At 43.7% G+C, this 23,881-nt stretch overlaps 1 protein-coding gene across 2 annotated transcripts in view; it reads left to right on the forward strand.

Moving 5' to 3' along the window:
- The window catches only part of ROR1 (receptor tyrosine kinase like orphan receptor 1), a 421,847-nt gene that overhangs the window by 379,901 nt on the left and 18,065 nt on the right, over positions 1–23,881 (forward strand). For both annotated transcript variants that reach the window (XM_021713621.1, XM_021713622.1), the window contains 3 exons: positions 4,645–4,772; positions 6,806–7,123; positions 8,963–9,208. In XM_021713621.1, coding sequence (XP_021569296.1) covers positions 4,645–4,772; positions 6,806–7,123; positions 8,963–9,208 — 692 coding nt within the window. The remainder of the gene's footprint in view (positions 1–4,644; positions 4,773–6,805; positions 7,124–8,962; positions 9,209–23,881) is intronic.

A 23,881-nucleotide genomic window follows, 5' to 3' on the forward strand; every position in this document is an offset into this window, starting at 1 on the left:
AGTAGCCAGAATTACAGGCATGCGCTACCATGCCCAGCTGAATTTTTGATTTATTGTAGAGATGAGGTCTCGCTGCCCAGGCGGGTCTTGAACCCGCGGGCTCAGGCAATCCACTCATCTCAGCCTCCCAAAAGCGTGAGATTACAGGCTGAGCCACCGAGCCCGGCTGATCCTTTTCTTATAGTATTACGATAGATGTTCAAGGTCCACTCATGAGTGAGAACATGTGATACTCAGATCTTTGTTGCTGTGAAAGATCACTCAGTATCATAGACTCTAGTTCCATCCAGGTTGCTGCGAAATTCATGATTTTGTTCTTATTTGCTGAGTGTGGAGTGAGGCAGGAAGACATCAATGATGAAAGAAGTGTGAGGTGGAAAAAAAGCAGAAAGCTGATTAGTGCTGGAGGAAGGTTTGTTCCTCTCCAGCCAAAGCCCATGGGGGAAAATGGAAAGGAATGAGAGGCAATTGTGACTTTATGTTTACAAAAGAGCCTTCAGGTATACCAATGTACACCAAAGCTTCTTCGCAGCAGAAAGCCCCTGCAGGCAGTGCAGAAACTTCCAGAACCCGATCTAGCTCTCATACTTGCTGCATAACTTTGGACAAGTTTTTTTTTTTTTTGCATTCTGACCCTCAGTTTTCTTATCTGTAAAATGGGAATAAGTACACCTCTTTCTTTTTTTTTTTTTTTTTTTTTTTGAGTTGGAGTCTCACTCCTTTGCCCAGACTGGACTGCAGTGGCACATTCCCGGCCACGGCAGCCTCTACCGCTGGGCTCCGGCGATCCTTCCACCTCAGCCTTCCGAGTAACGGGAACTACAGGCGTGCGCTACTACGCCCAGCTAATTTTATTGTAGAGACGAGGTCTCACTAAGTTGCCCAGGTGGGTCTCAAACCCGCAGATTCAGGCAATCCACTCGCCTTGGCCTTCTAAAGTGCTGGGATGACAGGCTGAGCCACCGAGCCCGGCCTATCTTCTTTATAAAATTCTTGTTGGGATTAAATGACTCACTATTTTATAAGTGTATAAAACTTGATAGTGCCTGGTGCAGAATAAAGTCTCTTTCTTATTGATGATTTAATTATGGGCTTTCTTATAGGCTGATTTAATTAAGAGTAGGATTGAGACGGGGATGGCTCAAGCCTGTAATTCCAGCACTTTGGGAGGCCGAGGTGAGAGGTTGCCTAAGCCCAGGGGTTTGAGACCAGCCTGGGCAACTTGGTGAGACCTCGTCTCTACAATAAATAAAAAAAAATTAGCCAGGTGTGATGGCACATGCCTGTGGTTCCAGCCACTTGGAAGGCTGAGGCGGATGCTGCAGTGGCCGTGAACGTGCCACTGCACTCCAGTCTAGGCGACAGAGTGAGACTCCAACTTTAAAAAAAAAGAGTAGGATTGAAAAGCAGGACCTAGTTACAGATCTAATGACATGGTGTAGTGACCTGAGCTTGAATTTTCAGTCTAAATCCTAGCTTCACCACTCACCGGCTTTGTGAATTTAGAAAAGTTATTTCACTGCACTGAACTTGAGTTTTTTTCTCTATACAATAGGAATAATAATACCTCATCAGGGTCTGCATTGAAGAAAGCACCAAGTATAATACCTAGCACAGAACAGCAGACACTTATACGTATTTGTCTTTTAAGTGTTGTGGTTCTCGATGACATTGAAATGACCTGATAGTTTTTTTTAAAGCATGGATACCTAATCCTTATCCCCAGACAGTATGATTTAATAGATCTGAAGTGTGGCTCAGGCCCTGGTATCTTCTAAGGCTTCCTGGGGAGATTCTTATAAGCAGCCAAGGTTGAGAACTGCTCCCTACCAGATGATGTCACATACTGGTCTGGGGCGGGGGGCAGTTTCCATTGTTTTCTTTTCTAAAAAATCTGTCCCCAAGAGACTGGCCAGGAATTCTGGGAATAGTCAAAAATTCAGTACACCTGCAGCTCTAAGCCCTCGATAAGGAATGTGTCGCCAAGGAATTGCATTCCATTTTATTCTGAAAAAAAAGCATTCAAAGAGTCTTTTTAAGAGTCTTGAACTGGAAAGGTGGTAAGAAGTTTAGCCTAAGCCTCACACATAAAATCTGGGAACTCCCAGTAGGTTGGGGCTTTATATCTGGGGGTAATTCCAGGGTTTTGTCCTCCCAAGAGATATACATGGAGGCTTGGAGAGTTTAATGTAGGGGAGAAAGAAGTGTTCTCATCATGACACCTTAAAAGTCCAGGGCTCTGCTAATACCGAGGGATAGAAAAGTGTTATCTGCAGTGGCAGGGGGTGGCCTGCGAGCGCGTTCTGGTCTGTACCTGGTCTCCAAGCTCCAAGGCTAGGTCATGGACAACCTTCCTTCTCCCTGTAGCTTTATGGTATTAGTTACCCAATAAAAGTTGGGTTAATTTTACAACCCAAGTAAAATTTAAGCCAAAAAGGCTTCAGCATGACTCTAGGATTTATGAAAGTAAACATATGGAGTGCTTGCTGAATTGTGCAACATTAAAATTTCAATGTCTTCATGTCAGGTATATGATATATTCATGTGTATGTGTACTTAAAGGTTAAGTTTTTAAGAGCTTTGCCATCGTAGCTATTTTCAGGACTAAACTGAAGGGACTTCCCCCAACTTCACCTTCACAATGACTGCTTTAATGAATGGGGAGTAGAAAGCAGCAGAAAATGAGTGTCCTACCGGGTTATTTTTCACTGTTTGCTACTGTCCCGGGCTTCCTGGATGCAAACACTGAACCCGCAAGTGGCGGAGGGCAGCGCCACAGTGTTGAGCCCCGTCCATTTTATAAATAAATAACGTGGTAAATAACTGCCTTTTAAATAAATGTTCTCTTTGGCAATTGTAAGCACCTTAAGAAAAGTCATGTAGCTGGGCTCGGTGGCTCAGCCTGTAATCCCGTGCTTTGGGAGGCTGAGGTGAGTGGATTGCCTGGGCTCGTGGGTTCCAGACCCGCCCGGGCAACTTGGCGAGACCTCATCTCTACATTAAATCAAAAATTATCTGTGCGTGGTAGCGTGCGCCTGTCGTTCCAGCTACTTGGAAGGCGGAGCCCAGCAGGTCGAGGCTGCGGTGGCCGGGAGTGGCCACTCACTCCAGTCTGGGTGACACAGTGAGACTCCAACTCAAAAAAAAAAAAAAAAAAAAAGACATGTATTATCTCTGCAGTTTCAAAAGGTTTTTACATTAGTTGGTGGGATCGTCATGACTTCCCCCTCGTATGGTAGAGTGGTCTGTTATCACCTGCATCTTCTGGGTAAGAAAACCGTGGGTCACAGGACCCAGACAGCCTGCCCAAGGATGCCCAGATGTTAAATCCAGGAAGAGAATTTTGTTTTTTCTGACTAAGGTGTTTTTTTTTTTTTTTTGGATTTTTTGAGTTGGAGCCTCGCTCTGTCGCCCAGGTTGGAGTGCAATGGCACACTCACGGCAGCCTTGACCAGCTGGGCTCAGGTGATCCTTCCACCTTAACCTTCCAAGTAGCTGGAACTACAGGCACGTGCTACCACCCGGCTTATTTTTTTTATTTATTGTTGCGACGAGGTCTCACCAAGTTGCCCAGGCTGGTCTTGAACCCCTGAGCTCAGGCAATCCTCTTGCCTTGGCCTCCTAAAGACGAAGGTATTTTAGAAAAAAACCAAAGAGATGTTGAGATGTTGTCTTGAGGGGGAATACCCAGGACTGAAGTCAAGCCACAAACTTGGCGGGCAGCTGGTTTGACTCTGGGCTGCCTTTGAGAAACAGCTGGGTGTCCTGCACTCTGGTGCCTTGTGCTCCTCTTGGGCCTTGTGGGAAGGCCATGGCCTCTGTCCTTCCAGGCTGAGCCGACTGCCTTGGGTCTTCACCTCTAGCCTTGGTCTCCGGTCCCTTCACTTGCCACACTGTCACTAATCATGTCACTTTCTTTCATTCCTCTGTCTTCAGGATAAAAACCTTCTTGTTTTTGTTTTGTTTTTAATTACTGCAATTCTGAGGCCTCAAAATTTTAACAGGACTATTTTTTAAAGTTTTAGAGGCACATAAAGGCAAATTTCCACAAACACGCTCTCTCTGTGTGTCCTTGCAAGTGACTCGTTCCAAATTCTCCTGTCCCTGGTTTGCATGGCCCTGTTTGCACAGGGTGGCGATGACGGGTCTTGGGTGGTGAGGGGCCACATAACCAGGCAGCCCTTTGGCTTCTCCAGCACCCAGCTCCTTACTCTGTGGACCCCCTAACTGACGTGTTACAGTTGGAGTGGATCTTGGGGCTGATGTGCCCACGCCTTCATAGCAAATGAAGCAGAAATAATCTGTGCTTTAAAAAAACCCAAAAAACTAAAACATGGGCCCTGATCCCCAACTCATTTCCTCTTGACTCTCACAACGACATCATCTTCCAGCCCACCACCAGCTGCAAAAATAAAAGCATCGTCTCCTATATTTGAGGATGATTTTTGTGCTTCGGGATGGCTTTTTCTGGGGGTGTAGGAAACTTGACCGGTGCGACCAACAGATGTTGTAAGCGAGGCCGGTCTCTCCGCATGCTGTGCCCAACTCCGCCCCCTGGTGTCCATGCGGGGCATGGCGCGGTCAGAGCCAACAACGCGTGCTGTGTGGGGTGTGCAGCCACTAAAGTCCACGCTTTGTTTCCAGAGATGAGTACGAAGAAGATGGATTCTGCCAGCCTTACAGAGGGATTGCGTGTGCGAGGTTTATCGGCAACCGCACAATCTATATGGAGTCTTTGCACATGCAAGGGGAAATAGAAAACCAGATCACAGGTAGGTGACAACACCCATGGCGTCGTATTTGCCCCTCAAATACCTCTTCCTTTCTCCCCCCAAAACTATTGAACTCCTCTCTTCACAAAGGATTAAGCTAAGCATGGGGGGTTGGGAGCAGGACCGTAAAGAAGCGTGAGACGTGATCTCTGTGCTGTGGAATTCACATTAAAATAATTTATTGAGGGTGGCCTTTAGAGGAAAAGGAAGCTTTGAGAAGTCTCACATTCATTCAAACACTCAATAAATATTATCGAGGGTTTTTGGCGCACGAAGAGCTGGCCTAGGCACTGGGGTCGTGATGGTGGGGTGAACGAGCCAGGTATGTCTCTGCCCTCACAGAGCTTACTGTTTAGAAGCAACCCAAAGTAGACTGAAAGGGAATGAACTTGGAGTTTAGAATTCAGGACACGTATCCCAGAACTCTCATTACAGTGACTTTTACCCTTCTGTTTTCTTAATGGAAAGTATTGTTTTCATGGAAGTCTAACGGTGAAGCACTTTCTAGCACACAGGAGTTAGGGTAGTGCAGGACACCTTGTACAGTCGGCACTCCTTGCACTGGTGGCCACAGCCACACAACCGTCTACCCCTTCTGTCAGTGCAGTTATCCTGCTTCTGTGCCATGCTATTTTTGCAGCCCGTTGAAACTGCCGTCATGAGATTCTAATAAGTTGCCAGCTCAGGCAAACAAAAATACAGGATACCAGGTACATCAGAATTTCCGATCAATGACAGTTTTTGGTATCACTATGTTCTAAGTGTTTGCCTGAAATTCAAATGTAACCGTTATCTGTAACTGTCATTTACCTGGCAGCCCTAGGATGCAGGAGAGGCCAGAACAGACCCCAGGCAGGAACATAGAGCAGCAAAAGTTCCAGAAACTGTGTCCTATGAGGAACTGGAAGAAAGTGAGAGAAGACTGGGGGAGGCGGTTTCACCAAAAGTTGCCTTTTACTGAAGCCCTCATTCCAAGAGGAAGAGGACTCCGATATTCCAAAGAGCAGAAGTAGGACTGATAGGGAGTAGCTGTCGAAGACACAGTGCAACCTGCTCTAAGAATGATTTAACGTCCTTTTGACTAAGTATTTACAAAAATGAATGGGAGTTTTGATATAAATCATTAGCAACCCATTTATAATAATCCTCTCCTGGAGATTTTCAATGGTCACCAGCTTGCTGGAAAGTATGACAGCTTTTTGTTAAAATCCATTTAAATCTGTTTAACTTAGCATTTTCCGAACGTATTTGATGGTATAATCCTCGTTTCTCAAACACTATTCATATTTCCCAGAATTAATGTCCTGAGAAACATACTTCAGGAAATGGTGTATCAACAACCTCATAGGCTGCCCTGAGATGGATACGCTTCTTTTCCACAGAGGTATTCAGAGGCAGGCTGGTGCTCTTTTCGTGCACGGATACCCTGTAGGAGAAGAGGTTAAGCTAAGGGACTGCTAATATTCTGTGGCACACACTGGAACCACTGCACTAAGCTTTTCGAGAACCTCCAAGTGAGTGGCCTCGTTTTCAGAAGACGGAGAAGAAAGTAGCCAGGCCACAAAAAAAAGTGGGCAAGTGACACAGAGTCATCCAGCAACTCTTGCTGTGCGGCAGGACACAGAACTAAGTCCTGCACTCGGGCTCAGCCACCACACGAAGCAAGTTCTGCCCTGCAAGTCGAGCTTTTTAGAAGCCTCGCAAAACTAATAAAAAGTACCAGATGAAACACACAGTCCTAGTGCTTTGTAGTAAAAAATGAAAAATATATTGTACTTTAACCTAATTAATTTCTTTATTGGGAAACGGTCATTTAATCCTGTTTTTTTAAATTTGTAGTCAAAATGATTTTTTTCAAGCCAGTGAGAGTAAGCTGCTTAGACATCTGAAATGAATCTTCCGTCCCTTGGCCCCGTCTGTTGGGGCGCAGTGGATTCCTCCCAATGCGTATTTGTATCTGATATGGGTGTACTAAATAACCGGAGGAGATAAACCCCGGCCTCTGGGAGCTCATAATTGTGCTTGTTTTTCAGCTGCCTTCACGATGATCGGCACCTCCAGCCACTTATCTGATAAGTGCTCTCAGTTCGCCATTCCTTCCTTGTGCCACTACGCCTTCCCTTACTGTGATGAAACCTCAGCTGTCCCAAAGCCCCGCGACCTGTGTCGCGATGAATGTGAAATCCTGGAAAACGTCCTGTGTCAAACAGAGTACATTTTTGCAAGGTCGAATCCCATGATTCTGATGAGGCTCAAGCTGCCCAACTGTGAAGACCTCCCCCAGCCGGAGAGCCCCGAAGCTGCACACTGTATCCGGATCGGAATCCCCATGGCCGATCCTATAAATAAAAGTAAGTGTTGGTCTCTGACCTTCTGTGCCGTTCTAAGGGCCGGCAGCTCCATGGCCCTGTGAATGCTGGACCCACAGTCATTGTTCACGCTGTTAGATCACCTTCCAGTGGGCGAATACCGTGCTTGACTCAGTGGTAGATTAGACCTGGGCATCTTCAGGAAGCTTCATGAAGACAATAACTGAAAAACAGGGGGCTGGTTTCTCAATAACTTAGACATGGAATTACCATGTGGCCCAGCAATTCCACTCCTGAGTCTATAATCAAAGGAACTGAAAACAGGTGTTGAAGCAAAAACTCATATGAGAATGTTTATAACAACACTATTCACAATAGCCAAAAGGTGGAAACAAGCCAAGTGTCCATCAGTGAATGAGCGGATAAACTAACTGTGGTATAGCCACACAATGAAATATTATTTATACCTGAAAAGGAATGAAATACAGATTCATGCTACAATCCGAGTGAACCTTGGAAACATTATACAAAGGGAACGAAGTCAGACACCATTGTATGGTTCCATGTATATGAAGTATCCAGAACAGACAAACCTTTAGAGATGGCAGAAAGCAGATTATTGGCTGCCCAGGGCCAGGGCCAGGTGTCAGGGGGAGGGACTGCTTAATGGATATGGGTTTTCCTTTTGGGATGATATAAGTGTCCTGGAACCCAACAATGGTGAAGATTGCACAACATTTTGAATGTACTAAGTGCACTGAAGGTAAATTTTATGATATTTGTATTATGCCGTGATTTAAAAAACACAGATGGGTTGGCTTTTACTCATGCCACCACCAAACAAAAGACTGCTTTTCTGTACATTTCTCTTTCATCTAGAATTAATCTCATTGGCAATGTTTTTGTTTCCTTTTGGTCCTTGCTACTGTTTTGTGGTTTAAATACATGAATGCATCTAAAATACTTAGAACTGCGCTTGGTGCATAGTAAGTACTCAACAGATCTTCATTCCTGTTACCATTAGCCCTCCAAACTCCAATTTAGTTCAACTCAGTAGCTTCTGCAGAGCTTCTAAGGTCTAGCCCCTATGGTCACCTGGGAGGGCTACTTCCTGGATCCTGCTTCTTAAGGGTATCCACCCATCAGCACAGAGACAGCCCTAACTCCTATTAGAAACTCTGGCCAGTCGTGGTGGCTCAAGCCTGTTAATCTCAGCACTTTGGGAGACGGAGGTGAGGGGAATGCCTAAGCCCACGGGATGGAGAACAGCCCGGGGAACTTGGAGAGACCTCACCTCTACAATAAATCAAAAATTTACCTGAGCACGTGACTGTGGTTCCAGCTACTTGGAAGGCTGAGGTGGAAGGATTGCCAAAGTCCAGCAGGTCGACGCTGGGGTGGCCATGAGCGTGCCACTGCACTCTAGCCTGGGCGACGGAGTGAGACTCTGATGAAAAAAAAAAATTCAGAAAGCTCCGCTCTAATAAGGATTTTCTGTGAATTTCCAGCTAGATTCTCAATCACATGATTCAGCCATCCATCAGAATGGATGGAAAAGTTTGACTTGAACCTTCCTTGAATCATTCACTAGGAAATGACTTCTGTGCCCCCAGGTTCTGCCCCAGTTCTGATTGCTTCTGTGTTCCATGTTTAAAATGCTTGTGGAAGACTGATTTTATTCCAGAAGCATAAGCTTTAAATCCTCCCAAGAATGTAGCTCCCAGCAAGCAGGGAGACTGTCCTGCATGGCCCCTGACCAGCAGGGAAGCCGTGGCCACAAGGTTTGTTACCTTCCCTCTCTTCCAGAAGCTGCTGGCTGGGAGCTCCCCTTCTCCTGTGTATCTTTCTAACAGTTTGGGCTTCCTTGTGTGTGTTTTTCAGATCACAAGTGCTACAACAGCACTGGTGTGGACTACCGGGGGACTGTCAGCGTGACCAAATCAGGGCGCCAGTGCCAGCCGTGGAATTCCCAGTACCCCCACACGCACACCTTCACCGCCCTCCGTTTCCCGGAGCTGAATGGGGGCCATTCCTACTGCCGCAACCCAGGCAATCAGAAGGAAGCTCCCTGGTGCTTTACCTTGGATGAAAACTTTAAGTCTGACCTGTGTGACATTCCTGCATGTGGTAAATAGAAGTCCTTGCCCCTCACCTATTCACTCACCCTTAAAAGACCCCTACCCACCCCCACTGGTAGGAGAATCCTGCAAGGGGACAAAGGAAATGGATAGCGTTCACTTGATCTCAGACTGTTTTAGCGTAGACAAGCCTTGATGCTTCTACATTAAACACCTCGGAGGTCCCAAAACACACTCTCAAGGAGTGAGCTGCTTTGCAGACCTCCGGAGGCACAGGTGAGAGTTTGTCGCAGTCATTCCTGTAGAAAGAGAGCTTCCCCAGAATGGTTTGTGTCCAAGTGGACCTTTTTAGCACGAAAGGTATGTAGAAACAGGAAGATGATTGTTTTCTGTGTGTCCTTGGGAACACCCACAGGGCAAGATGACTCGGCAGCCCTTACTCAACCACGCAGGGCAGCCTGCGGACAAACTGTCCCGTCTCACCCACTAATGCTGCAGAGGAGGAATATAAGTGTTCGGGAGGAAAATGGAATTCCTGGGCCAACTGGTTCCTTTTTCTAGAAAATGTTTGGAGGGCAGGAGAAGGAGAACGAACATGTTGGCGAAACCTGGAGTTTAGAGCTGTTTTGGAACTGGCTCATCTGCCTGATTCTAGTTCTCATAGATAGTGCCGAGTTTCCCTAGTTATCTTAGATACTGCCGGGTTTCCCAGGCATGGTGGGACACTCAGGAGGGCACCTCTGGGAAAGCCACAGCAAAAGCTTGGGCAGAGGGGCAGCACACAAGAGCGACAGTCACAGGACACACAGATACACAAGTCAAGGTGAGCTGGCTCTTTCCCTAGACAATTATGTAAGCCATCCATTCCGTATTCGCTGAGTGCCTACTACATGCCTAATACATGCTTACTCATTCGGGCATGGGGAGATGGCAGGGACCCTAAGAAGAGAGTAGGCACAGCACATCCACAAAGGAGCAAAGCACCATGGAGGCGAGAGCAGAATGAGGAACAGCCGATGAGGTCAGAAAAGTGGCAGGAGCCAGTGGTGTGCGGCACTGCAGGCCATTTGCAGGACTTCGGCTTTTTCCCGGAGTGAGCTGGAAAAGCATTAGCGTGTAGAAGGGTGACGTGAGCTGGCTTACATGTTTAAAGGATCCCTTGGCTGTTGGGTTGAGAATGGATAGGAGGACAACGACAAGAGCGGAAGTGAGGAGCCCAGTCGGAGGCCGCTGCCATCATCCAGGGAGAGACGCAGTGACCCCAACAGAGGAGGCGTGAGGGAGGGGTGACCAGTGGGCAGATTCCGGCTGTGTTGTGCGAGTGGAGAGAAGAGTGGTCACTGATGGATCAGATGTGGGCCATGAAAGACGGGCCAGAGCGACTCGGTGGGACTGCCTTCTGCGGAGAGGGAGAGGACTGTAGGAGGAGCAAGTTGGGGGGAGCTGGAACCAGGATTTGGTTTCTGCTCAAGCCGGTTTGACATTCCTTTTGGAAATCCAAAGAGAAGCTCAGGAGGCAGTTGAATCTCAGAGACTGAAGTTCAGGCCGAGGACTGGGATGAGGTGGCTATTCGGGAAATGCCTCAATGAAGGTCATGAGATCTGGAGGGAGGAGGGACAGTTCTGCTCGATAAGAGAGGAGACGTTAGCTCAAGACAACTGAAGTTGGCTTCAGAGTCTGGTCAGAATCTTCCTAATGTAACTGCTACTTAGCTGAGTGACTACTGTGTGCCAGATCCTGTGGAAGACACCTTGCCTCTGTCACCTCATTTAATCTTCACTCCCTATCATCCCCATTTTATGGATGGGGAAACTGAAACTCAGTAAGTATTAAGCAGTTCGCCCAAGGACACCCAGCCATTGGTGGCTGAATCGTGATGAGAATGCAACTAGCCTGATTCTCAAACCTGTTGGCCTTTTTAAGCATACTCTCTTCTAAGAGAAAGCAAAATGAATCTGCTTAAAAACAACAATAACAGTAATGATATATACCTAGGGTTTCTTGTGAGAACAAATTAGTTGTTAACTGGAAAGCCCTGTGATAGCTGAGCATTCAATAAACATCTATTTTGATTATTATATGTAGTCAGTATATAAAGAGAAATTAAAATTTTTATGTGGTCGACATATCTAAAGGAAAGCTTGCTCTCAGCTCAGCAAATATTGTTTGAGAGCCCACCATGGGGTAGGGAGGTTAAAATAAATGCAAAATGTGTTTCATGCTTTTAAGGCATGTCAGTTACAATAAAGCACGTGTGATAGAATAAACGTTAGCACAAATGTTATGGAACAAAGAGGAGGAAGAGTAAAAAACACTAAAGAAAATGTACTAAAAATATAAAAAAAAACTGGTGATGAAAATTTGAGAATCTATTATTCTATAATTTTTGTTCTTACCTGTTAACCTATTATCGTTACTGTCTTTTCTTTTTTTTGAGTCAGAGTCTCACTCTGTCACTCAGGCTGGAGTGCAGTGGCATGCTCATGGCCACCCCAGCATCGACCTGCTGGGCTCCGACCATCCTTCCGCCTCAGCCATCCAAGTAGCCGGAACTACAGGGACGCACCACCATGCCTGGCTAATTTTTGGGTTTATTGTAGACACGAGGTCTTGCCAAGCTGCCCAGGCTGGACTCGAACGTGTCTTTTCTTACAAAATGGGTTTTTGGATGGCTGAACATACTAAGTTTGAGAAAGATCACCACATCCCTGTTGTGTTGTTTAGTGTCATCTTCTGGATAAAGAACAAATTATGAAGCAAACTCTCAGAGAGCCACCACTGGTAACCTCAAAGAAAATTATTCTGCATTTTAAAAATGGTTTTCATATAATAATTTATGACTTTTTCCACATCTGGGAGAGGAATAAAAACAGAATGTAGCCCGGGCTCGGTGTCAACCTGTCATCCCAGCACTTCAGGAGGTCGAGGCGAGTGAATTGCCTGAGCCTGTGAGTTCAAGACCAGCCTGGGTAACTTGGCGAGACCATGTCTCTAAAAAAAAATAAAAACAAAAAAAACCAAAATGCAGACTTACAATCATTTACTCAGTTGCCCTGTTCCTTCTGCTGAACCGGGCCTTGTGCAGCTCTGCGCGAGAGCCGAGGCTGAAACCAGTATTTACTGAGCTCCTTCCCTGCACCGGGCACAGTGCTAGGTGCTTCCACATGCTTTATGTATACTCATCCTCATACTGCAACAGGCATTATTAGCCCTATTTTTTGCTGATGAAGAAGCTGAGGCTCAGAAAAGCCCAGCTATCAAGTGGTAGGTCTGTCTGATTCCAAGCTCATCTTTTCAGTATTCCGCTGTGCTGTGTCAGGATATTGACTGATGCGTATCCTTAAGGAGACCAAATGAATGGGGTTGGGTTTGATTTTGAGACAGTGTTGCCCAGGCTGGTCTGAAACTCCTGGGTTCAAGCCATCCTCCTGCCTCAGCCTCCTGAGTAGTTGGAACTATAGGCATGCACCATCGCAGCGACTTTAAATGAATTGTTTTCAGGAAGAAATGCATCGTTCACCACACCCTTGGTAAACACCACAGTCCTTTAGGTGACTCTGTCCCTTAATTTCCAACTAATGCCCATCAGGAGGAGGGAGGGAATTTTCCCCTTCTTGGTGGGGCGTGTTTTAAATTATATGCATTTTACTACAGTAAAAAATGTGAAGAGGTATGCACACGGTGGAGGGTTGGAGATGTGACACATGTCCTCTCGTGCCCCGTGCAGACCAGGGACACACTGCAGCTCCACCTGGCCCCCAAGGCTTTGAGTATGCAACCTCTGCACCAAATGCATGCAGGTTAATCATAGACACAGGAAGGTATGTTGTCTCAGCTCTGGGCTCAACCAATCCTCCTGCCTCAGCCTCTCAAGTAGCTGGGACTACAGGTGTGCACCACCATGCCCAGCTTTATATGAATTGTTTTCAGGAAAAAAATGCAGGAAGATATATTGAGTATCTGATTCAAGGACTCAAGCACTATTATAATTAGTCTAAGTAAAAAACTATAAATTGTACCTAAAAACCATTCATTTTCATTTTAATGGCCTTACATTAACATTCACTCCAAACAACCTCTGAGGGATGACAGAAACCCTTTAAAGGTCTTTCAGACTGTGTAGAAAGAGAACACCTATTACGTGCCAATAATTCCGTGTAAAACTTATGGGGAGGTGTTACTAACATATGCCACTGGGGGTCTGAAGGGTTAAGAGACTTGTCTATATCATACAGCCATCTACTGATAGAGATGGATCGCAAACTCTCATCTGTCTACACAGAGCTGTGACCAAGCTCAAAGCTCATGCTCTTACCACTCTGTTCTCTCTCATGTAAAGATTTTCCAGAAATAAATACAAGAATGGAGTAGGTTCAAGCTCTGGATTCCACCATGCTGATTCCAATGATAGGATATGGCATCAGACGTGTCCCCTTGCTGGTGAAGAAATGTATCATAGTTTTACTTGGTATATTATTATAGTAGTAATCAATACAGTGATATTGAAAACCCTCAGAATATTTCTTTCCTGAATTTATCTGCAAAGGATACAGTTAAAAACCTGAGGACTGGTTAATTCTAGTCATACAAGAGGTGAATTTAGATGAAAGTTGAATTTAGAGATGACAAGGCAGTTTTCACCACTTAGTTTTTTTTTAAAGATCATTTTCATTTTATTTGGAAAGAAAACAGTTCCTCTTGAATTATTCAAGCCAAGCCACAAATACATTTATTAAAGGAACAGGGAAGCTATAACGTGACCAGTAAGAAGCTGCTGAGGACCAGTAGCCCTGAGTGTAAGAATCCAAGAAGGGAACAGGTGGCACCAGCCATGGGCGGAGGCATGGCCCCTCCTAATTACCCAGCAATCCACCGCTAACAGAGGCATCCTAATGGAATCCTACTTTTATAACTTCCTCAGAGCACTTGATTCTTTTTCTCATTCCATCCTCACAAAAATCATGCACAATAAAGCAGGACTTTCCAGTACTGTTTTACCATATGAAAAACCAAGGCCCCTAAGATCGCAAATGAGTACATGGAAACCAACTCTATTTCCAGGACCACTGCTCTCTTGTGTTTTGCCCATGGTTCTCAACCAGGGGCCATTTTGCCTTCCAGGGAACATTTGGCAATGTCTGGAGGTATTTTGGTTATCACAACGGGGTGAGTTTGGGGAATGCTACTGGCATCTGTTGGGCGGAGGCCAGGGATGCTGCTAAACACCTACAATGTCCAGAATTATCCAGCCCCAAATGTAGAGAGTGCCAGGGTCGGGGAGCCCTTTTCTACACTATACAACTGTAAACTGCGGAATAACAATAATATGAATATTTAATGTGTGCATACAGTGAGCCAAAGACCATGCTAGAGACTTTTATGCATTATCTTATGGATAAATAGTTCTATAGCCCTCTGAGTTGGGTTTTCTTATGCTCAAGAAAGAAAAAACTGAGACTCGGAGGGATTAGGTAATGTGTGTCCAAGGTCACACGGCTAATAAGAAGTAGACGCAGCACTCACATCTATAGCCAGTCTTTTAAACTGTGGCTTATGTATGGATATGACTGCGTGTGTGTGTGTGAAGATGAGACAGAGAGGTTAAGAATAACTTTTCATCTTACTGTGTGCTGTAAGCTAGTGAGGAATATTTGAAATGAGTCATTTTTCTCCTCCATCCCAAAAGAGATGGCGGTTCATGAGAATGTTTCTGCATTCTTTAGTTAAGTCAAAATTAAGGAGATTTTGAAATCTCCATGGGCTTCTCATTTTCTTGCTGATAACTTTTGTTTTAGTTTCAACTAAGTAAGGCTAAAAGAAATATAGGCCTAATTAAATAGAAAATGTGAACATTTGTTGTACTTTCTATAATAAAGGCACTAGAGAACAGTCTCCACAGATCGTTTTATCCGTGAACTTTCACTCTAGAGTAGAATGCAAAACTAAGTGCAACCACATATGGCTCTCGTGAATTCTGGGAACTGGCCTGGCTAGGACTCTGTGTACATGTCCAGAAAGTACTTGAAGAAAGTGAGGGAAAAAAGGGGGGGTATAGAAGATAGTCTGGGCAAGACCTGACCTCTCATCTTCCCTTTCTTTTCCTTCATGTTTCAGGCATCTAACAATTAAAATGGTCATTTACGTATTCACTCACAGAAACCAGGAAATGTTGAGTTTCTATGTTTCAGACTCTGAACAAGCTAGATCAGACCATGACCTTCTGTGGCTTACAGTCTAGTGAAAGAATCAGATGAAAAAACTAGGAATCACATGAATGTTATACAGTTCCCAACATCTATGCCCGCTGACGTGTGTTTTGCATGTTAATGATGACTGCTGTTTGTTGAATGTCGTGCTAAGCTGTTTTACACTAGCATCTGGCCTGGGGCTTAATTGGTGCTCAATAAAATGTGTTGGATTAATTAATTTAATTCTCACAATAGCCACAAGCTAAGTTTTTCCACTTTCCTAATGGAAAAACTAAGCAGTATTGTTTTTACTAAAGTCAAGATTCAAACAGGATCTGCAGGACCTCAGATCCAGTCCTCTGTCTAACATGCCATCACTGCTTAAAGAATCAGTTCTGGAGTATTTCAGAGAAACAAACATCCCTTTATCATTTTCCCTTTCCCTTCCATCATGAAGCTCTCTTTGACCTTGGGGATGCTGGCCACTGGTTTTCTTACTCACAGCTCTGGGGATACAGGCATGGAGCCCCCGGCCACAAAGACATCTACCTTGAGAGACCCCAGGGTGCTCCACCTCCACCTAGCTCCGATAAGGACCAGCTCCCAAGCAGTTGCACCGGGTCTCGCAATGTTTGCCCTTCTCCGCTGAAGTCCCATCTCCTCCCTTCCTGGCGGCCCGGGTCTCCAGTCCTCAGGTGGGCCATCCTCTCTGAGATTGGACTACAGAGCTTCGCCCAATCTTCTTTCACCTCTAGTCCCTGTGGCTAACTTCCAGTACAGACATCTCGGGTTGGGTGGAAACTAAACGAAAAGAAGCATTTTGCCCAAGTTATTTCCAGCTGGCGTCTAGGCTCCGTTCACCACTTCACTGTAGCCCTTGCTGGTATTCTTCGTGGCTCCTGGGCACAGCTGTGGGGACTGTTCGTTTCTCTGGGAGCTCCTTCTGCGGTGATCTGGCCATTCACTCCGGCTGTATTCTTCTACCACATGACTTGTGTTCTTCCTCCCTTTCCCACTAATTGAGATCCCATATTTGTTTCTTTCTTGGTTTGTATAGGGAGGCAGGATCCTGTTGTATTGGTGTTTTTCTATTCGAACCATGACCCTGTTTTTTACCCTTTTTCTTGTTTTTGGAGTCAGGGTCTCACTGTCGACCAGGCTGGAGTGCAGTGGCATGATCATGGCTCACCACAGCTTCCTTTTCCTGAGCTCAGGCAATCCTTCCGCCTCAGCCTCCTGAGTAGCTGAGACAATAGGCAGGCACCCAATGTCTGGCTAATTTTTTTTTAATTTTTTGTAGAGACGAGGTTTCGCTATGTTGCTTAGGCTAGTCTCGAACTCTTGGGCTCACACGATCCTCTTGCCTCAGCCTCCTAAAGTGTGGGATTGCAGGTGTGTGCCACCCCACCTGGCTCTTTATTTTACCCTTGATGAAGTCTTGAGGCCATGACAGCGTGTCTGTTTCTCCTCCAAGTAAAGCTTTCTCCTTCTACCAAACAACTTCCAAGCAGCAGTCTCATTTTTACCCCTAAGCTGGCTTAGGAGTACTAATTGATAAGAAAAGTAGTGAACCGCTCGCCTCCATTTGGAGTTTTCCTACCTGACCTATTGCTTTCGTGTTTCCTTTTAAGGTGTTGGCTTGCAACAGTTTGCCAAAGGGCACACTGCCCAGTTTTGTGCCCAAAGAGCCTTGACTTGTCCCATGACCTTACAAAACGCCCGTCCTGGGCTCTGCTTTGTCACTAACTATTTTCTGCAATGTGGTGGTTTACAGTGCGGGGCAAGGCAGATGTTTTCCAGATTGCGAACGCTGCAGTTTTTAACTCACTCTGTCAGCAGCCTTCTCCCATATTTCATAGAAGACCTGTTGTAAGGCAATTTGTCTTTCAGCCATTTCTTCAAACGAAAATTGAACATTACAGTGAATTGGTTGGCGGGAGGGCTTAAGGAAGAAGGAAGAGAGCACTGTTTTGTATAGTTTGAAGCTTTTAGGAAGAGTTATTTTTATGCTACAGAGATTTTCAAGATGTAGCTTAGTTTCCAATCTTTATACATTTTCAACAAAGTAAAGAACAATGGTGACCCAAAACTTACAGCTAAGTCGTGTTCCATAAACATTTTTAACCATAAAGTCATTTTCTCTCAAAGTTTTTTCTTTATTGTCCCCAGTATATATGAGTCATTTATGCAGTGTGTAAGCTGTTCTAGCAATAATTTTTTGAAAGCTCTGAGTTTTTTGGGCTCACCGCCATGCCAGTAAGAAGGGCTCATTGGCACTTAACCCTTTGGTGACAGAATTCTGATATAACACCACGATGATTGTTGCTATTGGCCTTGCAACAGTCAAAGTTTTTATAGTCAAGGTTCTGACAGGAAACAAATGGCACAAGCAAACAGACTAACTAAGGGGGATTTTACAAAGAAATTATTTAGAAAGGTGTTGGCAGAATTAGGGGAGACCAATCAGGAAAGGTGAAAGAGCCAGGGCTAGCGGGAGTGGGAGGTAATACCAACCTAGATCAGTTTCCATACTCTGTAGTGCATAGCTGAGTCTGAAGAGCGGGCTGTCAGTGCACGCTGTGGCCTTTGGTAGAGTAATGCATTCAACCCTTGACTACCTAGCAAGGAGGAAGCCAGAGGAACAAAGACATCAACCATGTTCTTTTCCTGCCCTCCATCTTTTGCTAGCGACTCCATTGGCTGAACCTGACTGGAAGCCAGAGGTCAAGGGCAGCCGTGACACTATCTGTAGAGGTCCTGGAGCTCGGTAAAGAGGGACTGACACTGGATTGGGTAGACACTCAGGGGAAATGCCATCACTGACTTCGAATGGATTCTTAAGAGTCATAAGTTCAGGAACCTATATAAGTTGTATCAGCTCGGTTTATAAAATCAGAGCAACCATAGAAATCCTCCAGTCTCTGCTTGAACATTGCCAGACATCTCCAGAGACAGGGAAAGCTTTCTACTCCAAAGTGGTTATGGAATCATTCCCACTGCTCAAAAGTTCTGCCTAGAAACAAAACCTGTGTGTGAAATCTGATTTTTTTTATGGCCACTCATTCACAAAATTTTTTTACACCCTAATAAGAATAAGTCTGTGGACTAGATCAAGATTTCAACCTCTGTGTAATTTCTTATACAAATTTGAAGACGTCTATCACTCCTTCATTTGATTTTCTCTTGGTCTAAAGAGTACACAGCTCCTCTTACTTTTCCATCTTCTTCCTTCGGATGTTTCTGTTTTCAGAACCCTTCTTTAAAATGTGGCTCTTAGAATAGACACATTTCCGTCTATATCTGGTTTTTTAACCAGCGCAGGTAGAAGAGGACCATGATGTTCTTGATCACTACCCTGTACTGCCAGTGAAGGTTGTTATATTGCTGTAAGTGCCATATATGAATTTTTTGGAGCAATTGCATTATGCTGTTGCTGGGCCCAATTTAACCTTCAAGTCTCCACTGAAACTTAATAGTATTCTTTTGTTTGTTTTTTTGGTGTGGTTACATTAACAAGTTTTTAGTAGATTTGTCCAATCATGGATTTTAAAAGCAAGGTCTCTAACCTAACTACTAGTTATAATACTTATTGGTAAAAGTTAAATTGCTGGTTTGGGTTCATTATTTTAGTGTGTTGTGTATATCCTCTAAAACTTTATTCTGTAGTTAAACAGCTAGGTGTCTTTTCTAAATCCAGGCCATTTTCAAGTTTGATAAACATGCCACCATCAATGATAATCTTGAACAGGCAGGTTCCCTCAAGCATAGCCCTCTACAATTTGATGTTGATCTTCTGATTAACACTATCAAGTAAAGACATATAGTGAATTTTAAATCTATCTAATGATACTATTGTGCAGCCCTCCATCTTGTTCATAAAGATATCATGAATTATTTGAGTCACTTGAACAAGTATTTTCCTAAAGTTTAAATATGCTTAGTCTGCCATTCTAAAATAATCCTATAAAAAATGAAAGCAATTTAGCTTTATACAACCTATTGATTTTGGCACTTAAAGATTAGTCTGATTGGCTGGCTTAGCCCGACATCCCAGCACTTTTGGGAGGCCGAGGCTAGTGGATTGCCTGAACCTGCAGGATCGAGACCAACCGAGGCAACTTGGCAAGACCTCCTCTCTACAATAAAATTAAAAATGAGCCAGGCATGGTAGTACATGCTTGTAGTTCCAGCTACTTGGAAGACTGAGGTGGAAGGATCGCCAGAGCCCAGAAGGTCGATGCTGGGGTGGTGTGAGCCTGCGTGCCACTGCACTCCAGCCTGGTTGAAGGAGTGAGACTCCAACTCAAAAAAGAAAAAAAAAAAAGGTTAGCACGATTAAAAAGTGGGCAAAGGACTTGAATAGACATTTCTCCAAAGAAGATATACAAATGTCCAACAGTCATATGAAAAGATGCTCGATGTCACAAATCACTAGAAAAATGCAAAACCCCAATGAGATATCACCTCACACCCACTAGGATGGCTATTATTAAAAAAAACAGAAACTAGCAAGCGTCAGTGAAGATGTGTAGAGAAATCGGAACTCTTGTACACTGTTGGTAAGAATGTACAATGGTGCACCTGCTAAGGAAAACAGTATGGATATTCCTCAAAAAATTAAAAATAGAATTAGTATATGATCCAGCAATCTGACTTCTGAGTACTTGCCCCAAATCATTGAAAGCAGGATCATGAAGAGGTATTTGCCTACCTGTGTTCACTGCAGCATTATACACAATAACCACAGGGTGGAAGCAACCCAAATACCCATCAGTGGATGGAAGGATAAAGAAAGCATGGTATAGACAGGCAGTGGGATATTATTCACTCTTTAAAAAGGAGATTCTGTCATGTGCTACAATGTGGTGAATCTTGAGGACCTTATGCTACTTGAAATATGCCAGTCACAGAAAGACACGTACTATATGATCCACTTATAGGAGCTTTCTAAAATAGTCAGGGTCATAGAAACAGAAAGTAGAATGGTGGTTGTCAGGGCTGGGGGAAGTGGAAAAAATGGAGAGTGGTTCAACGGGTGTAGTTTCAGTTCTGTAAGATGAAATAGTTCTGGAGATTGCACAACAACGAGAATATGCTTAACATCACTGAACTAACTGTACGATTAAAAATGGTTAAGATGATAAATGTCACATTTTTTACAATTAATAATTAATTTACAAATATAATCTTAAAAATGATTATCCCAACTCTTTTCTTTTATAAAGGAGGACCCTGAGGCCCTGAGAGTTTACAGAAACTTTGAGTGAACTTTTGTGGGGTTTTCCCAAATGCTCACAAAAGAGCTAATGCCCTAACCTTATTGTAGTTAAAACATTTTCTGCAAAGAAAAGTTTGAATCACTGTATATGGCCTATTCAGCCACTTTTTTTCCCTAAAGAATTCATTTGCAAATACATCAGGCAATAGATCTCCTACTTAGTATTTCCATCCTCAAATCAGGAGAGCGAATGCCAGGGCCTAGCTTGCCATCTGAAGGCCTCTGGGTATATGCTTAAATATCACTAGTGCAGGTCCCTATCTGCAGGTCGCCCACTTATTTTATAGCTTTTAAATAATAAATGATAGTGGTTCTTGTTTGTTTTCTATAGTTTAAAAACTTATTTTCAGTCAAGACCATAGTTTAAACTTGTTTAATTCCCTCTGAATTCTAAGGTTCAAGATTTCTTCCCACCTTTGCCATATTTAAAATCAGAGCATTTTTTTGTTTTAACTCAAAGTTAAACATCCCAGATGATGTTTCACTTTATAGAAGTACCTCTTCATTAGGAAACCATGATTACCTTGCTTTAAGCTTCGGAAAAAGAAAGGAGTATTGTCTGCATTATATTTAATTACTAATCAAAGTATTGAATATCATTGTGAAAATAAAATAGGAATGCCAGATTGAACAATGATACCAAATTGTTGATTTTTAAAAGGAAATTAATCATGTGATCTGGACTAAATTGTTGGTTCCAAAAATTCCAAGTATTTAACTTGATGTAACTAATACGCACATTTAACTTTTAAACAGTTATTCCAGAGTGTTAAAAATCTTCACCATTCTAATTTTCAGCCAATTTTCTCTGCAATGCCTTGGAGGTGTCAATTACCCTCTAAAATGAACAGTAAGAATAATATCCATTGTTCCAGTGTGATTTTTTAAAATAGTATGGTCCCCACCAGATATTAGTCCTCATTGAAAGGGAACCTTGGAATCAGGAGAATGATGAAAAACAATTTCATATAATGTTTTGGGGTAATTTTTGTTAGTAATATCATTTAAAAAGCATAAAAGCATTGAAGTTGATAGACGGGCTTGCATCCCAACCCAGACACTACTACTTTCTAGCTTTGGCAAATTATTTTCCTCTCAATTTCCTCAATTTCTCTATGTGCGAAATCAACATAACACCAAAGTGCTTGCTGGGTTAAAATGAGGAATAAGAATGCGGGGACTTTAAAAAGGAGCTAGGCAGACATCGGTGTTCTGGTTTTTCATTAGTAGGTTCATTGTTCTAGGGAATGTTTTTATACAAAGTTTTTTGAGCCAGAGGCTGAATCCCCTTCTGGCCAAATACAGAGAGCTCTGTGGGGGAAGGAAGCACGTTGTATTGAAGACTTAGAATGGGCCTGAGTTTGTTTCTGTCGCTTCCAACATGACCACGTATTGTTCTGCTTGATTATTTCACTTGGCAAAAAGACATTGAGCCGTTGCACTCGTTAGCATACCCTCCGTGTAATCAGAAGGAGACAAATTTGACTGTTTAAAGGATTTAGCTTCTTAAAGTTTGTTCTCCCGCAGACCTACAGGGGGATTTGTCCCAGACTGCCCGTTGACAACGAAAGGCCTTCCATGAATAATCTGATAGGGGGTGAATACAGAATAGACTCCTTTGTTAGCCAGACAGGTGAGGCCCTATTTTCTCTTCCTGTAAAAAAATCTAGGCTGGAAAAATGACTAGCGTCACATCAAGTACTAAATTAGCTTCACTGCTTTTGTAATCGTCACTCCTATAATGATTTCACTGAAAATCCAAGAATAACAACAGAGTTTTTCAACCCCCAGGGTACTGAGAAATTTGAACATGGCTTCTAATATTAATAATAACCATAGCATCCAACAACAGATGGCCATTTCCGATTATCCAAGGTACTTTTATGAACATTAGCTCATTTGATTCTCTCATGAACCACATGAGATTAGTGGAGCAGGCATTATTATTCCTGCTGAATAAATGAGGAAGTGAAGATCAGAGAGGTTGTGGCTTGCTTGAGATTATTTAGCAATCCCTGCCCCAAACATGTATTGAGTCATTGAGATGGAACTGGTACGAGAACAGATTTATTGTTTACAGCAAGTCTATGAAGCAGGTATTATTCCCATTTTGCAGATGAGTTTGCCCAAGGTGGCTAAGTGCCTACCTACTGAAGGTCACCTAAAGGATGATAAAGGCAGTTTTCACAGGTTTCTGACTCGAAAACATACACGTCCCTGATTCTAACACATTGCTTCTAAAGTGTAAATGTGTGTGTGTGTGTGTGTGTGTGTGTGTGTGTGTGTGTGCTACATATATACCCTGGGTCCTGTGGTAGACACTCTTCTATTCATGTAGTTCCTTTGTTTCTAGCCATCGCAGACATGCAGATGCAGTCCTTACTAACGCACCTAGCAATGACTCAGTCGGCCTCCAGCGATGCCCAGGATGTATATTTACCTGTCTTAGTGTATAAACTGGGGAGTTCAGAAGCAGCATGTGTAGCAAAGCGCCAATGTAGTTCCCCACCTTTCAGATTTCCCTCACCCTTCCTACCTCCAAGAAACAGAAGGAACCCCACCGTGAGAAAACAGGTGCAAAACAACTGCCATTCTCCAATTACAGTCAACCCAGCGTAGTTGATAGAAAGGTAGGCTGGAAGCAAGAACCACAGCAGAACCCCTTCTGACTTGCTAGCTGCCCGTCTTCGGGGAAGTTGCTTAACCACTCTGCCCTTCAGCTTCTTTGCCTATACAAATGGGGACAAGGATGTCACCTACCTCATGGAGTTGGTGGCAACATAAAATGAGCTCCCCTGGTCCGTGGTAATTTTAATAGCTAACGTGATTTTGTAACAGTGGGGGACACTCGACAAATGTTGAAATTGTTATTATTTTATTATACTCCATAACCAAATGTAATCCCTCTCCAAAACTTTCTGAGGGCTAACTCAGAGCACAGTCCCATCACCAGATTTTGGTACGTCTTTGTAATGTCTCATTGCTTAGTCTGGTTATGTGAGAAAAAGGAAAAATATGATAAATAATCACCATCTCTCACCCAACAAAAGGTTCCCAAAGAATGTGTGTTCAAGTAACAACTATGCATAACATAGTCTCATGGATATATACTGGAGAAACATTATTTAAAGGAAGTTTTTGGGATTTTTTCATCATTCTATTCATACTTCCGTTGTAGCATCTCTGATGACATATTGTAGTCATTTTTTTCTCTATTTTCCTACTATTCCATGAGTTCCTTAAGGGCAGAGGATA

Source organism: Carlito syrichta, unplaced genomic scaffold, assembly GCF_000164805.1.
Source record: "Carlito syrichta isolate Samal-C Ts95f unplaced genomic scaffold, Tarsius_syrichta-2.0.1 Scaffold304635, whole genome shotgun sequence".
Lineage (NCBI taxonomy): Eukaryota > Metazoa > Chordata > Mammalia > Primates > Tarsiidae > Carlito > Carlito syrichta.